Below are 15,119 nucleotides of genomic sequence, written 5' to 3' on the forward strand. Positions count from 1 at the left end.
TCCTCTTTTCCCACCTTAGCTTCTTCTTCAGCCCTCGTAGACCCTTTTCCACAATCTTCTGCTTCAACACAGATCAAGTTCTGGTCCACAAATGTGCTCAATAAAATGCCAGAAGCCATTTCCACTAAACTATCCCCACTCACCAACCAAGATTCCAATTACTATGCTGAAGCCATCTCCGAAAACAACTTTAATGCTGACACTGAATTCTGCTCGCGTGCTAAATTAGCCTGCTCCATCGGGTCCGATGCATACGTGACCGCACTGGTTTACAACAAGTATGGAGGCGCCATCGCCCCACTCGAGAAGGTTGATCAATTTTCTTTCTTTAGGCTATCAACTCTCAAAGAAGGGAACGAAATCCATCTTTCCAGTTTGAAAGTTTCCCTTCCCTTTCGCGCGTTTCTTCCTTCTCAAATTGCATCTAAAGTTCCGCTGACCTCAGAAGGAATCGCAAAAATATTCCCCCAGTCTTCTAAAGAAGACACTGCAACAACCCTTTATTACTGCAATGCTGCAGCAATAAAGGGAGAGCTCAAAGTCTGCCCAAAATCACTTGAAGAAATGATCAGCTTCTCCAAATCAGCCTTAGGTAAGAACAAGTTGCTTGCGCTAACTTCCAAGAGCACGAAAGGCTCAGCCAGTGAGCTTAAGATCAAAAGGATTAAACAGTATGACGTTGAAAAAATCGTTGCATGCCATGAGATGTACCTTCCCTTTGCAACTTACTTCTGCCATTCCCTGCCCTCGTCTAAAATATATGCGGTAGACGTTGTGGAGCCGAGCACAGGAGCTCCAGTTAATACGGTTGTTGCGATATGTCACATGGATACGTCGGCGTGGCCTGAGGAGCATGTAGCATTCAAGATAGTGAAATTGGGCCCTGGACAAGGCGAAGTGTGCCACTGGCTGAGTGAGATCGATGTTGCATGGATAGCTGGTGGAGAGTAAATGTGAAGTAATTAACTGGGGTTGCAATGTTCTTGTTTATATATGTCGAATTATGTGTCCTAAATCTTAAGCTTGGTTTGTACGTGCTTCATTTCTGGTCTTTGTTTTCAAGTAAGATGGTTCCCTACTTTGCTCCAGCATAGTACTGTTTTATCTGTATTTGAACGCAAAATAAAACTATGAAATCTTTTCATCTATTCCATATTATATTGCTTTTACAGTTTTGTTTATGATATAAATTTTGAGTTATAATATTTGATTCTCTATAGTGGAATTCTTTAGACCAAATTATGATTGAAAAAAACATCAATTTTGTACCATAATTCATGTACCGATACTTCAAAAATATGTGACAATAGTATCACATTCTCAATATTATAATATTGGGATAATTACACTCCTTTATCCTAAAGTTTGGTGTAATTACACGTAAATTTTCTGTGGTTTGAACCTCTGAGGTTTGCTTTCATCTAACAAATAAGTCTCGACATTAGTTAAAATTCACTAAATTTGTTGATATTATAAAAAAAAACTGAATGAAAATTAATATTTACTCTAGATTAAGTTATTACTGACTTGTTGCATGTCAAGTTATTTTTTTCGACTAAACTACCTTTATAATGGTGAAAATAATTTATCTGAATAAATTAATAATAAATCAATCGAGGTAAATATAATATTTTTATTTTTTTAATATCAACAAATTCAATAAATTTTGACTAACGGATGGACTTATTTGTTGGATGGAAGCAAATTTCAAAAATGTTAAATATAATTTTTCAAATCACAGAAAATTCACGTGTAATTACACTAAACCTCAAAGGAGGAGAGTATAATTATCCAGTAATATTTACACAAAATAGTTAATGAAGCATCTCATCATTGCTACTTATAATGCAGTTATATGAAGCATTATACAAATAAATTAGTTATTATCATTTATGTCCCACGTATACATTACTTGAAAGTTCATATTTATATATATGTGAGGACGATCATTTGTCAAACGATGAAACCGTTTGATTTAAATCTCTTATAAAAAAATTATTAGATACTGACACTTGATGTTATTGCATTGCAGTTTGACATGTACCGGAATAACTGCTACAATTATCAAAATATAAAAAATTATGGGTACTATTAGTGACGAAACATTGAAAACCTTTTACCACGAATTTGGTACAGACTATTGCAAAGAACATCAATAACTGTTGCAAATTCCGTCGGTATTTTTAAATTCTCGTATTCATCAGCTTTGCCACCAAATTTAGGATGTACTTGTAAAGGTTTTTTAAAATTTTCATTTGCATGCCAGGGACTTTTCCAGTTAAGTACCTACTTTGTAAAAATATTTTGTGACGAATGTATACTTAGATTTGTGACACATATTTTACAATGGTAATATGACTGTTGACATTGCAACTCCATCTCGAATTGTGTCCAAATTTGCTGTATATAACCCCAAACGTCGCCAATTGAGACTGATTTGGCAACAAATTTGCCACGAAATCCCTCCTCCCAGGTTATCTATGCTAGAATTCACCCAAATTCCTTTCAAATCGATTACAATTTTGCTTCAACATTATCTCGTAAAAAATTTTATATCCAAATTCCTGGCGAAATGATATTTGTGTCATATTTCCCCGATTTCTGGCATCTTTTGCAATAGGATTTCCGACAAACATTATATTTTGTTTCAAAGTTTCGTCAAAAATTTGAAACGTGTTCTGCGGCGTTCTTTTCATAGCATGGTGACTATCCATCACTCAAAACGACTGAGTTTTTTTTTTTTCTATCTCTCAAATATGGGGAGCTAATGAACTATTTTGTGTAGTGTATATAACACATAATACCTTTTTCATAAATCCCTCAAATAGTTTTTTGGCATAAAAAATATGGAACTTAATTTGTTAATTCTATAGAGTACCAGAAAAAATATGATTTTTCATCATGGTGAATAATCATAATAAAAAGTCTTGACGCATCCTAATCAACCACGGCTATAGAATGAGTATTAGCTTTTACAAGCGAGGCCAAAATATTTACTACAATTAAAAATTATGACAAATATTTTGATCATGAGTAAGTGAATATTAATGAAACACGGTTAAAACATAAGTTTTCATTTCAATTTTATTTAACTGTGGTATATAGCATTAATTTACTACGACTAATATATATCGTAATGATTTATTGGTACAAAACAATCAATTTTTTTTTTGCATAAATTCCACTACAAGAAAATAGGGCATTAATGACGGAAATTTCCTCCTCTGAAAGTATGAACTCCATCTCTAAAACATATTAGCGACAGAAAAATCCGTCGCTGCAGCCCGTGGCTATATTATTAGCGACGGAAATTTCCGTTTCTAATTCTCAGACGGAACATTTCCATTGCTGATTCTGTCGACAACAAAAAGAAAGTTTAAGTGTAATCCATCTCTGATTTCGTAGGCAATCCGTCTCTGATTCCGTCAATAAAAAAAGAACTTTCTGTCTCTAAAGATAAAGTATTATTAGTTTCTCTAATTCCGTCTCTGAAAGTAGAGACTGTTTCGTCTCTAATCCGTCTCTAATACCATATAAATTTCCGTCTCTAATTCAACCTCTAAACTTTCAAAATTTTTCGTCTCTAATTCGTCTTTAATTTTTTTTGGATTTTTTTGGGCAGATTTTTTAATTTTTGTACCCAAATTAATATCCTGGTCATTATACCATCAAACACATTCCATCAATACCAAAATTTGAATTTTCCAAATAAAAACAATAAACAAAAAAAATAATCATAATACAACAACACTAATATAATTGATGTCATCATCTAAATACTATCAAATAATATCAATGTCTGAACTCCCAAGTCAACAAACATGTGTCAAAGTACAACCCAAATCAACATAAACTAAACATAAACAACCAACAGAAAAAATAAACTAATTATCTTTCCTGGAATGTTGCTCCTGCTGTCCAAACTCACCAGCAAATTGATGGTTTGTGTATCCCACATCTTGAAATAGTTTTTCAACTAATTCTTGTAGGTCTGCCTCCCTCTTCCAAGCCTCTTCCTCCCACTTTCGAGCTTCTTCAAGAGCAATTTCAAGCAATTTTCTATTTTCTTCTTCTCGTCTTCAAAATTCCTCCACAGCTTTTGTTAACTCATTAATCTTCTGGTCAGATGTTTTAAGAGTAGAACTGACTGAACTTGAACTTGTAGATGAGGAGTTATATCCAAATCCATATAAGCGTTCTTTAGTAGGACCTCCAGTGATATCATACAAGTTGAGATATCGAATGAAGGCTGTGAAGAAACATCAGTACAACCCATTTTTGCAAGGTATTCTTCTTGTCCAAGTACATTAGATACAAAGGAACATTTATGTAATAAAAATCTAACAAAATTTCTGAAGATATATACTAACCAATATTTAAATCCAATACAAATTATACTTACACTAATTCTTTTGGATTTATTGTCGATGAACTCCCCAATTCCTTTGTTCTTTCTATGGCATCTTTGAAATAGCTCAAGATCAGTCACTTCTCTACCAAGTTCCTTTTCCTATAATAAAATAATAATTAAAATTATTCAACCATCACTATTATTATCCAAAATAAAATATATGATATTAATTAATAATTATAACATATGGTCAATTTTGATTATAAAATTGATCAAATATTAAATATAAAATAAAATATATAAAAAAATTCAAAAATAAAAATATATAAAATAAAAAAATAGAAAAAGCTCACGAGCTTATGAACAGACACAATTCAGCTCGACTCATTCGAGCTCGAGTTGTGCTCAAAATCTTTGTTGGTGACAAAAAAGATTAAGAGGAATGTGTGTTTTTTATTAAATTAAAAAAAATTAATAAAAAGTTTACTTTAGTTTTATTTTAATTAATTAAAACTAAATTATACATTATAATTATACAAATATATATATATTATCATCTCATATAATTACAACTTAATTATTATGTTTATAAATAAAAAATATTCTTATTTTTGTGGTTTAATATATTCATAAATAAACAAATTCCTATTTACACCATCAGAGACGGAAATTTCCGTGGCTAAATTAAAGAAAAAAATTAGCTACGGAAATACAGATGGAAATAATCAAGGCTCAGCCATTTTGGTGTTTAAGCAATCATTTACCAATATCAGAGACGGAATATAAAATATTTTAGCAAAGTTATAAATACGTCTCTAAAATAAAGATTATTAATAATTTATCATAAAAAAGAGTTCGGTCTCTAAATAGTCTTTATCAAAGACGGATTTAATTCCGTCTTTAAATTTTGATCTCTCATACCTTATTTTCTTGTAGTGTTACAGTGGAGCTAGGCATTTTTGTATTTTAGCTATATAACATTTTTAAATAACTTAATAGAACAAAGTGCTTTTCTATTTTAGCTACATATTATTAAAGGTACGTGGGGATGAATACAAAAATTAGTGGAGCCAGACATTTTTGTATTTAGGCTGCATATCATTAATTACTTTCCACGTATATCGTAATTATTACATATAGATACATTATAAAAAAAAGCAAGATTTGACTTTAAGAACGAATTTTATTTGTCTTTGGAACGGTTTGCAAGACATCAAATTTATATGGAATGATTGTTGGAACGATTGAAAATCTGTCCTCACAAATGGCGTTATTAGAGTAGTTGCTTGGGCCTCTTTGGGTCAGCTTATTTTATGCATGTCATTAGCCCTCCCCCCTTAATAAGTGGGGTTTGGACACTTATTAGAGAGACGTCTTCAGTGGTGAGGCTTGCAAAAGGAGCTTTTTTTTTTCTCGAATTCCTATAATTGTTAGTAGCATAAGCATGTTTAAAAAAGAAAGAGTTTACTTTGTGCATGCACGGAACATGGCTTTTATGTAGGTGCCTCCACATAGAAAGCCTTGTGTACCTCCATGGAGGATGGATTATTCGAGGGTGCCTACTTGGAACAGGATTTAGGGACTTCGCCGAAGGAAGAATAAGGTGCCCGTCCAAAAAATGGTCATCTGAGAAGTTGTTATCTTCAACGTTGGTAGCTACATGTTCTCACGTTTTAGTTTTGTGTTTTCACAAACAACGTTAATTGATCCGCACAAAAAATGCACGTATGGAATAAATGATTCGAGTAAAAATATGGTGCTCGGCCCACTCGGAGTGGGAAGTGGTGAAATAAGTGCTAGAAGGTAAGAATGGTTAAATAAGTGAGGAAGAGAGTGTTATTACTTCATTGTCTATACATTAGAGAGACTGATACGAAATTAAAGCTCTAAGTACAAAAACACAATACTCCTTTATGCTAATATGGTAGCTAAAAGGTAAACATAATAGTAGGTAGACTCAAAGTGTAAAAATATATGAACATATGTGAATCTGTCCTTCTGATCGTGTCCTTTTGATCCTGTGAATATGTGAATATACGTTAATGTCTTCCAGTTGGAAGAGCTCTCTATTTATAAGCAACAACAAGGCTAGGTTAGAAATTTGGGAAAGCATAACCCCGAAATTGTTGGATAATGGTGAATTCCTCTTAGTTTTATTGCAGAGTTCCTAGCGATTGGCTGATCCCCCTCGGATTTTAGAGGTAGCTAGAGTATCTCCCCAAATTCAGGGGACTATTGGAGTGTGCTATGTACAGTATTTGGTAAGGGATAAGGATGTTGTCTTCTCAAATAAAAATAGATAGCCCAAATAGGCCCAAGCAGCCCAAAAGAAGAAAAAAACGCAAAGCCGCCCCCTAGGAGGATCAGTTCGGGAGAAGGCACCTCTCTGAAAATCTGAGAAGACATCCTTATTCCTAGAAGATGCACAGCGAACTCCAACAATTCTCGTAAATTTGAGGGGGATCCTCCAACTGTTAGGGACTATCCACCAAATCTGTAGCACCCCCTACTCGCTACATCTAATTATCACTATTTCATCCTTTCTTTAATTAGAACTCATTTTATAAGTAATTCTCTTTCAACCCCTAAAATAAATTCTAATTTATCAATATAATATATATGTATCACAAAAGGTAATATATACCTCCGAAAGTTTATATTTACCCTCACTAGATGTCCTCATGTACATAATCTCAAGAAAAGTAGTACCACACCTTTAAACACCAACTCGATAAGAGACTAGAATATTTAACAACCAAACAGCCAAAAACTCCGGCTTCATATGTCACTGCTGACCTACCTAATATAGACAACGGTACCGCTCAAAGTCTAATGTGGTTAATCAGTGTGACTTATTCTCTAAAAAGTACGTGACAATGAATGAGTTGTCTACTCAATAAGTATAACCAATTAGCCTATATATATATATATACATAGGCACAATTCACATACAAGCAGTCACATCGACTAACGGTCTTTCGTCATATAGCAACATCAGATATAAGCAGTAATACATACTCACAAGTGTAAATCAATCCACGACATAATATTCGACGTTATCGTTTATTAGTTAAGGGCCCCTCTTACTCTAGTTGGAATACATCAGTCAATGGTTTTGCCGGCCATCATCATATCATATACAGCACAGGATACCCGTTGTATGTGATATCTCCACACTCTTTTACTCCAGCTGTGTAGCAATATCACCATAGGACATCACAATAAACGTGGTAACCCAACACCATCCCAGTGTGTAGCTAACAGCACAGGATATTCCCCGCTGTCATGAATACCCCGGTACCCTACGCGCCATGGTACCTAGCTTAATTCATATATTTTTCATATCTCATCATCAATCACATTTTCATAAACCATTGACTGTGTTCCCAACTAGGTAAGCATCATCTTTTATTTCAACTCACAATCGTCATTCTATTATTTATAATAATCACTTCCTCAATAACAACTCCCAATTTGATTTCATCAATAATCAATTATATGCTTATCACATAATCATATCCCGCATATCTCTACATTACCATCACATATCACATAGCAACAATTTCACCAATATTATGGTAATCTAACAAATAATCCACAACTAATTATATAAACAATCAATATACGAAAGTCAAGTCCATGTTCGCATCCAAGAACCAATACATATAATATATACAATACTACATATATAGATATATATATATATATAAATCCAATTAGCTATACTTACCGTAAATTCTAAAATACTTTGATTCATTAGGGACTGCTCAACCCTCTACTTTGTCGTCACGTCCTATAACAAAATGTTATACGTATAATCAATATATTTAATTTACCAATTCACTTAATCAAACCCCTTATATATTTATAACTATCATTTTTAATAGCATCCGTAATTATATTACCACTGAAACCTCATTTTCCCTCTTTAATAACATAATATTTCTAAAATATAACTTCCAAAATATTTCTATTAATTTTTTGTCAATTTATCGTTGCTATATAATTTAATTAAGCAGTAATATATAGAATTACATATTTGGTTAATCATTCCGATAGATTTGTATAAATTAGCTATAATGATAATTAAATCTAACAAATCAAATAATTTAATTGCCCAACTATATCATTTTTATAACAATTGTGATATTTAATTTGACACTAACTTAAATATCCAAAATCATAAAATACTCCGATTAAATAGTTCACCGCTCAATATAATCAATATTTAATAAATGAACTAATTAAATAATATAATTATATAAATTAATAGAAATTAAAACATAAATTCTTACCTTTCTGTTTCTTCGTCGCCCGCAGTGAAAGACTGCAAATTCCTTAAAGTAGCAATTGTATTACATAATGTAAATCTTATATATATTATATGTAATGAGAGAGAGAGAAAGGTGTGGGGTGGGCGGTGGCCCCCACTCTCATCCTCACCCTCTTTTTTTTCACTATAGATATATATATATGTATATTATTATACATATAGTTATGTATATGTATTATTATACATATAATATTATTATTATTTTATTTAATTAAATTTTTTTAAAATACCTTTGACGTCCCCCCTAATTTTCTTAATTACTATAATTTGCCCCTAAATATTGTAACGAACTCCAATTTAACTCGTTCAAGTTTTATTATATCCCAAATTCAATCTATAATTTATTTACTAATTAAATTTAAATTTTTAATAATTACCAATTAGTCTCCTAATTACGTGAAAAATTCTACGGACGTCACAAAATCTAAGGGATTCAAAATTATTTAACGACTTTGATGTCATACTCTCCCAAATTTGTAATTTCTTCTAACCAACTTGTGGTTGACTATAAATGAGAGCTTCCTCAGCAGGAGAAGACATGTTTTCATGTTCTTCAGTTCGAGCCCTCATACTACAAACTCCACCTTTATGCGACCACTTCAACTTAAAAGAACATTGTAATTTCGTATTTAAAGTTTTGCGAATATCATTCTATCCATTGTACAGAAAAATTGAGTAATAACAGTCTCCTTTTCACTTATTTATACATTTTCATTTTCTATCACTTATTTTACCACTTTTTACTCCAAGTGCACCGAACATCACATTTTTTTATAGCGTTACCGATAATTTTCCTAACTCAATGATTCTTTCCTATATTATTTTCTAAAATGTGCACAAAATTCCATGCATTTTCCTGATATTCCTGAAATTACATAAAATTTACAGAAAAATTCAATAATATATGTAGAAAGTTTAAAAATAATACAAAAAATTGCAAAAAGTTACAGAATATTGCATAAATTTACAGGAACTTACAAAGTTATTAGAAACTTTTTTTTCACTATAATGTAAATGATCAATACTTTTAATAACGGTTAGACAAAATTAAAAAAAAAATAAATTTTTACCAATTAATATTCGCCATAGTTTTTAACCATAGCCAAAATAATTGCAATGATTTTCGCCATAGCTAATATTTCGACAAGACTTGCAGAAATAACGGTTAATGGCCATTGCAAAGCCGTAATTGATTTGTATTTACCACAATTTTATTCTTTTAACTATAGTAAATTAATTCTAGTAGAAAATTATATTTCTTCTAATGTATCTAAGTACCACCACATTTATTGCATTCAATTTTTTTTTTTTTCTTGACAGAATGTTAGCAGACACGCCTCTTTTTCCACAGCTTCGGCAAAATTTGATTTCTCACCTTTTACTTGGACAAATTAGTTATACATTTTTTACACGTAATTTTCAATTTTATGACATCTAACGTATTCAACTTAGACTGCTATTTGTAGCCATCAGAAGGAGCACTAAAATTTCTCAAGTATTTATCGTTATGCAAGTGAGATTTTCTTACTTGCTTTCTCTCACATGGACATCATAATGGTTTTGGTACCATTTATACCAAAGTTAAGTATGCATTTAGAGAGAAGAAAAACTTGCTTATCTATTTTCATTATTACAATTATCATTTTAAAACTGTTAACATTATCATTAATTAGACCTAAGGATCGAACTGTTAACATTTTAAAAGATGAAGGACTACAATAGAACTTTAATATGTTTAGTAATTAAAAACGAATTAGTGACAATATACGAGTATCAAAACTGTAATTATCGTCAATTTAATCTTTACGTAACTGCACAAGGTAACATTAATGCAACATAGTCCAGGACCACGTTCCCTCGTCATTTGATCTTGAAAATCATGTGACGAAATAGTTAGGCATATCAATAGATGGATAATACTAAAATTCAAAATTATTATGGTACTTATTACTTAAACCCGAACCCTATATTATTACATTAAACTCAGTCAATCCATACCTATTAACATAAATATTTTGGGTATGAATTGGTTCTAGATGCTAGAATACTCGTGTCTATGAGTATCAATATGAGTAACAGTTAATCCCTTGTGATAAATGCTCGAGCTTCATTGATCATTTATCGACTCATTAGCTCAAAACTTCTCACCATTAGGATAGGTAGAGCCTCTCTTTGAACGGAATAGGACGGCGCCACCATTATTTCAGTTTTAAGTTTTGCAAAGCTTGATTACTTGTATAGTCTAAAGGACAACTACATTTAAGAGCTACCTTACTACCATCAGATCAGATTTCTTGCAAGGTCTTATGTATTTCCCTGGGTGACTATGCGGGAAAAAATGTACTTTTGATCCTACACAATTGTTGTATTTGTAGTCCCAACAATTTATAGGCTTAGCCCATTTGATCGTATAGGCTAAAAGAATGTAGCACTTGGCACCGAAAAGCTACAAGTTGTTACTCTGTGAGACCAAATGTATTATAATTTTTATCCAATGGACCAAAAATACTAAAATTTTTTAATTTATGGGATCAAATATGTTAACTAAGCTCCTAGTGGAACCCAAATTATCCACATAGTATTGTGTGGGACTAAAAGTGTAATTTTTCTGTGATCATAGAAACTTGTAGTAACCAGTGTCTGAGGAATGCCAGGCTAGTCCCACATGCCTACCACAATACATATTTATTCATTAACTTAAAGTTATTAAATTTATAAACTTTTGATAAATCAATTAATTAGATTGTGATGTATATATTGTTAACACATTTAGTTACAAGGGCAAAAAAATAATTTTTACGTATATAACCCATATAATAAATACATCTACCCTACCATACCACATCAATTCCAACACGATTATAAATACCAAAAATATAATTTTTAAGAGGGAACGATTATTTACTGATTTGACCTCTCATATGTATAAAAAAACTCTTTTCTCAAAATCGGCATTGATTTCACTTGGTGCGCAGTCCTGTTGTGGGCAAAATTCCCATTTCATCCTTATACTAAAATCACAACCAGGCGCCATTTGTGGGAAGACTTTTCCTCGACACTGAGAATGCAAAACTAGGTCTTTGGCTCACGACGTCCATGATTTGGACACGATTAGCGAAGCTCAAGTGAACAGTGTGGAACAAGGCCCTCCTTGCGAACAGTCACCACCTCAGAAGGTAACCCCCCTACCTCATGAACAAGCCCCCCTCAATGGGAAGAACCCCCACCATGTCGACAATCTCCACCCTCCTACCCCAAGAGAACACTCCCCCGGGATGTTCCACCCGAGAATCGATGGTCCAACTGACACAAGAGGCTTTGTTGGCCCTAATTCGCTATACATCTACTCCAACGACAACCCAATTTGTGGTGCAACAACACGTGAACCCGCCCCCTCCTTCCCCTAGTAGAAGTCGAGAATTATCCATGGCTCTTGAGAAGGAGCAGAGGCAGGAGGAAATGAACAATAGAATCTCTCAACTTGAGGGTGCACGGACCCAAAAAACCCCCGCAATCGAGAAGCATCAGCGCCCCCACCGCTTAGGGGACCCAAGGATCCTTATTGCCATGGATCGTTGCCCCTCCTCGACAAAGCCCTTTCTCCCCCACAATTTTAGCTGAAGCACTTTCAACGGGTGTTAAAGTATCGAATCTATCAAAATAGGAGGAAAAAGGCGACCCACAAGAACACTTGGACAAATTTTATGCTAAAATCGATTGGTACGATTTGATTGACACCGCCTATTACACAATCTTCCGCACCATGCTCTCTGGACGTGCCTTAGCGTGGTTCAACCAACTACAGGCCGGAACTATCTCTAATCTCGATCAATTGACTCATCAATTTTTGCATTACTTCTCCATGAACAAAAAAGTCCCAAAAAACGGCCGCATATTTGTTCACCATTTGCTAGAGACAAAATAAGTCGTTAAGAGATTACATTCAAAGGTTTGTGGAGGCAGTGCACGAGGTGCCGCATGTCAATCACAAGTTATTGGCCAATATTGTTCAATAAAATTTGCTATCAAGAAGATTCAAAGAATCTATAGTCGGAAAAACCCCCTAACTCTCTAGAAGACTAGCTCATGCGATCACAAAAAAAATATATTAGATCGAGGAGTCTAATGTTTCAGATACTTTCCTTAGCGTCAAGAAGAAAGGTCAAGAAGAGAAAAAAGAATCGAGAAAGAAGGAGGAGCGCAAACATTTACGTCCGACAGGGTTCGAACACTACACCTCCTTGAATGCATCTAGGGGGGAGATATTAATTGCGGCGAAACAACAAGAGCTAATCAGTCAATGACCGACAAAGATGAAAGATAACCCCAAAAGCCTCAATTCCGATAAGTATTGTCTTTTTCACCTGGACAGAGGCGGAGGAATGCTATCACCCGAAGAATAAAATATTATTTGGATTACATCTTCAAGTTGATAAAGGAAATATTAAATAATTTACTTTATTATTGAAATTATATAACATGCTACTTTAGCTTTTAACATATATTTTGTTCTTTTCTTTTCTTCATTACAACTCTTTGTTCTACCTTTTACATAGCTAAAATATTACTGTATTCTCCCAATGATATAGAATGTCATTTCTCGGATGACGGGTCACGATACAGTCATACCACCAAGTTCATATTTTTAGTAGCATGAAGCTCTCATTAGCGATCAGTCTATCCAAACTCACCAATACTAACACTAAGCAATAAAATCCAAGAACATTATTTGCAGTGGAAAAAACATAAATCTGAAAGTTCAACTTTAGCTACGCTCTTAACAACTAGAAAGGAGAAGTAATTCCAAAAAAAAAAAAAAAAATTGTCTATAGAACTTACTAATTAATGCCATATGTGCATCCCTTGATTAGCTATCAATCCCACTAAAGCCCTCCTCACATTCATTATACACCTCATCCGCAAGATATGGTAAGTGCCATAAAGGACTAACCGAGCAGTAAGCAGTCCCTACCTTTCATCAGATGTGAGCATACACACACTGATAATGCATAACTATTATTTTGTCAACATGTTTAAAACCAAATGACATAAATGAAGAAAATGTAACACTTCAAAACACTTGCCAAAAAAATGAGAATTCTAAACTTTTCAATCAAAACAAATGCATACAAAATAATCGTGTGTGACAGCCACAACCTTATTTAAATAGTGCAAGTGCTTCGTTAATCAACCATTTCAGTTAAGTGCTCTCCTTCACTAGAGCATATCAGACATTATACTTATTTGTGACTACTATTATAACCTTAAAAAAAATAAGAGTTGCCTGATGATTCACGCTTAACTTCTAGTAGTGCACATAAAAAAACAATTTTATAAAATCCAATACAATACAAATATCCTTGATATTTTATGAATATTTTGAGAACTAAATAGGGTTTCATAAAAAGAAATCGTTCTTAGTAAAATAAAATTTTTAATATACGAATATAATGAATTTTCCCTATATTCAGAAACTGTTTCCATTACGTCAACACGTATAACTCCCCCTTGAAAACTCATACATTATTAAATAAAAATTTCAATCAGTTCTAGATGTTTCTAATTCATATATATAAATACGTAGTAGCTATAATATTTTACACCAATAATTCAAAACTTTAATCAATTACATAGCTCCTAAAGTATAAATGTTCTAGGTACTATCAAATAACCTATCTTATCACGACTTGATTAAACTAAAAGTTTGGGGTTAGAAATTACCTCAAATTCGTGCCTCAACTTCCTTCTATCTCCCCTACAAGATCCAATTAAACTCAATAACTTTAGATGTGGAATATCATAAATTATGGTGGTTGAAAGTTGAGTTTTTGTTTATTATAGCCTATTGAGTGGTGTGTGGAAAAAAATATATTTTAGAGTTGGAATAGGGTATGTTTACATAATTAGATAGGCTTGGGAGGTTCTATTCTATCAAAAGTCTATAAAATACTTTAGAAATTCAACTTTTAATAGGGACCAAAATAAAAATCCAAAAAATAACAAAAAAAATCGCTAGTCAAGGTGCGCCGTAATAAGGGTTAGATTTGACTCCATAGGCGACGGGATCCTCTATTTCATCTTTTATTGCTTCTCTAGATAATTGCTATATGGGCAATCTTCGGTGAAAGAAAATGTGTTGTAGAAATTACTGGAGCAATATAGAGAAAATAGAAAAAGTTGATCCAAACAAAAAATTCAAAAAAAAGAAAGAAATTTATGGCAATAGATAGAAAATATTAGGAGACAAAAATTATTTTAAAATTGTAATTAGGAATATTTTTTTCATAATTTTGGTTGCTTATAGGATATTTTTCAATTTCATCTCATACGAGTAGGACAAAAGTTTGTTCGTTTGTGGGAAAATTAATATTTCGTAACTTAATTAAGAAAAATATTTCAAACTCATTTTACAAAATTTGGTCTCAAAGAGATAAA

At 32.7% G+C, this 15,119-nt stretch overlaps 1 protein-coding gene across 1 annotated transcript; it reads left to right on the top strand.

Annotated features, from left to right (window-relative positions):
- Positions 106-951, top strand: LOC105172100 (polygalacturonase-1 non-catalytic subunit beta-like). Its single transcript, XM_011093438.1, has one exon. The coding sequence runs from the start codon at positions 106-108 to the stop codon at positions 949-951; it is 846 nt and encodes a 281-aa protein (XP_011091740.1).

The sequence above is a fragment of the Sesamum indicum genome, linkage group LG10 (assembly GCF_000512975.1).
Source record: "Sesamum indicum cultivar Zhongzhi No. 13 linkage group LG10, S_indicum_v1.0, whole genome shotgun sequence".
Classification (NCBI taxonomy): Eukaryota; Viridiplantae; Streptophyta; class Magnoliopsida; order Lamiales; family Pedaliaceae; genus Sesamum; species Sesamum indicum.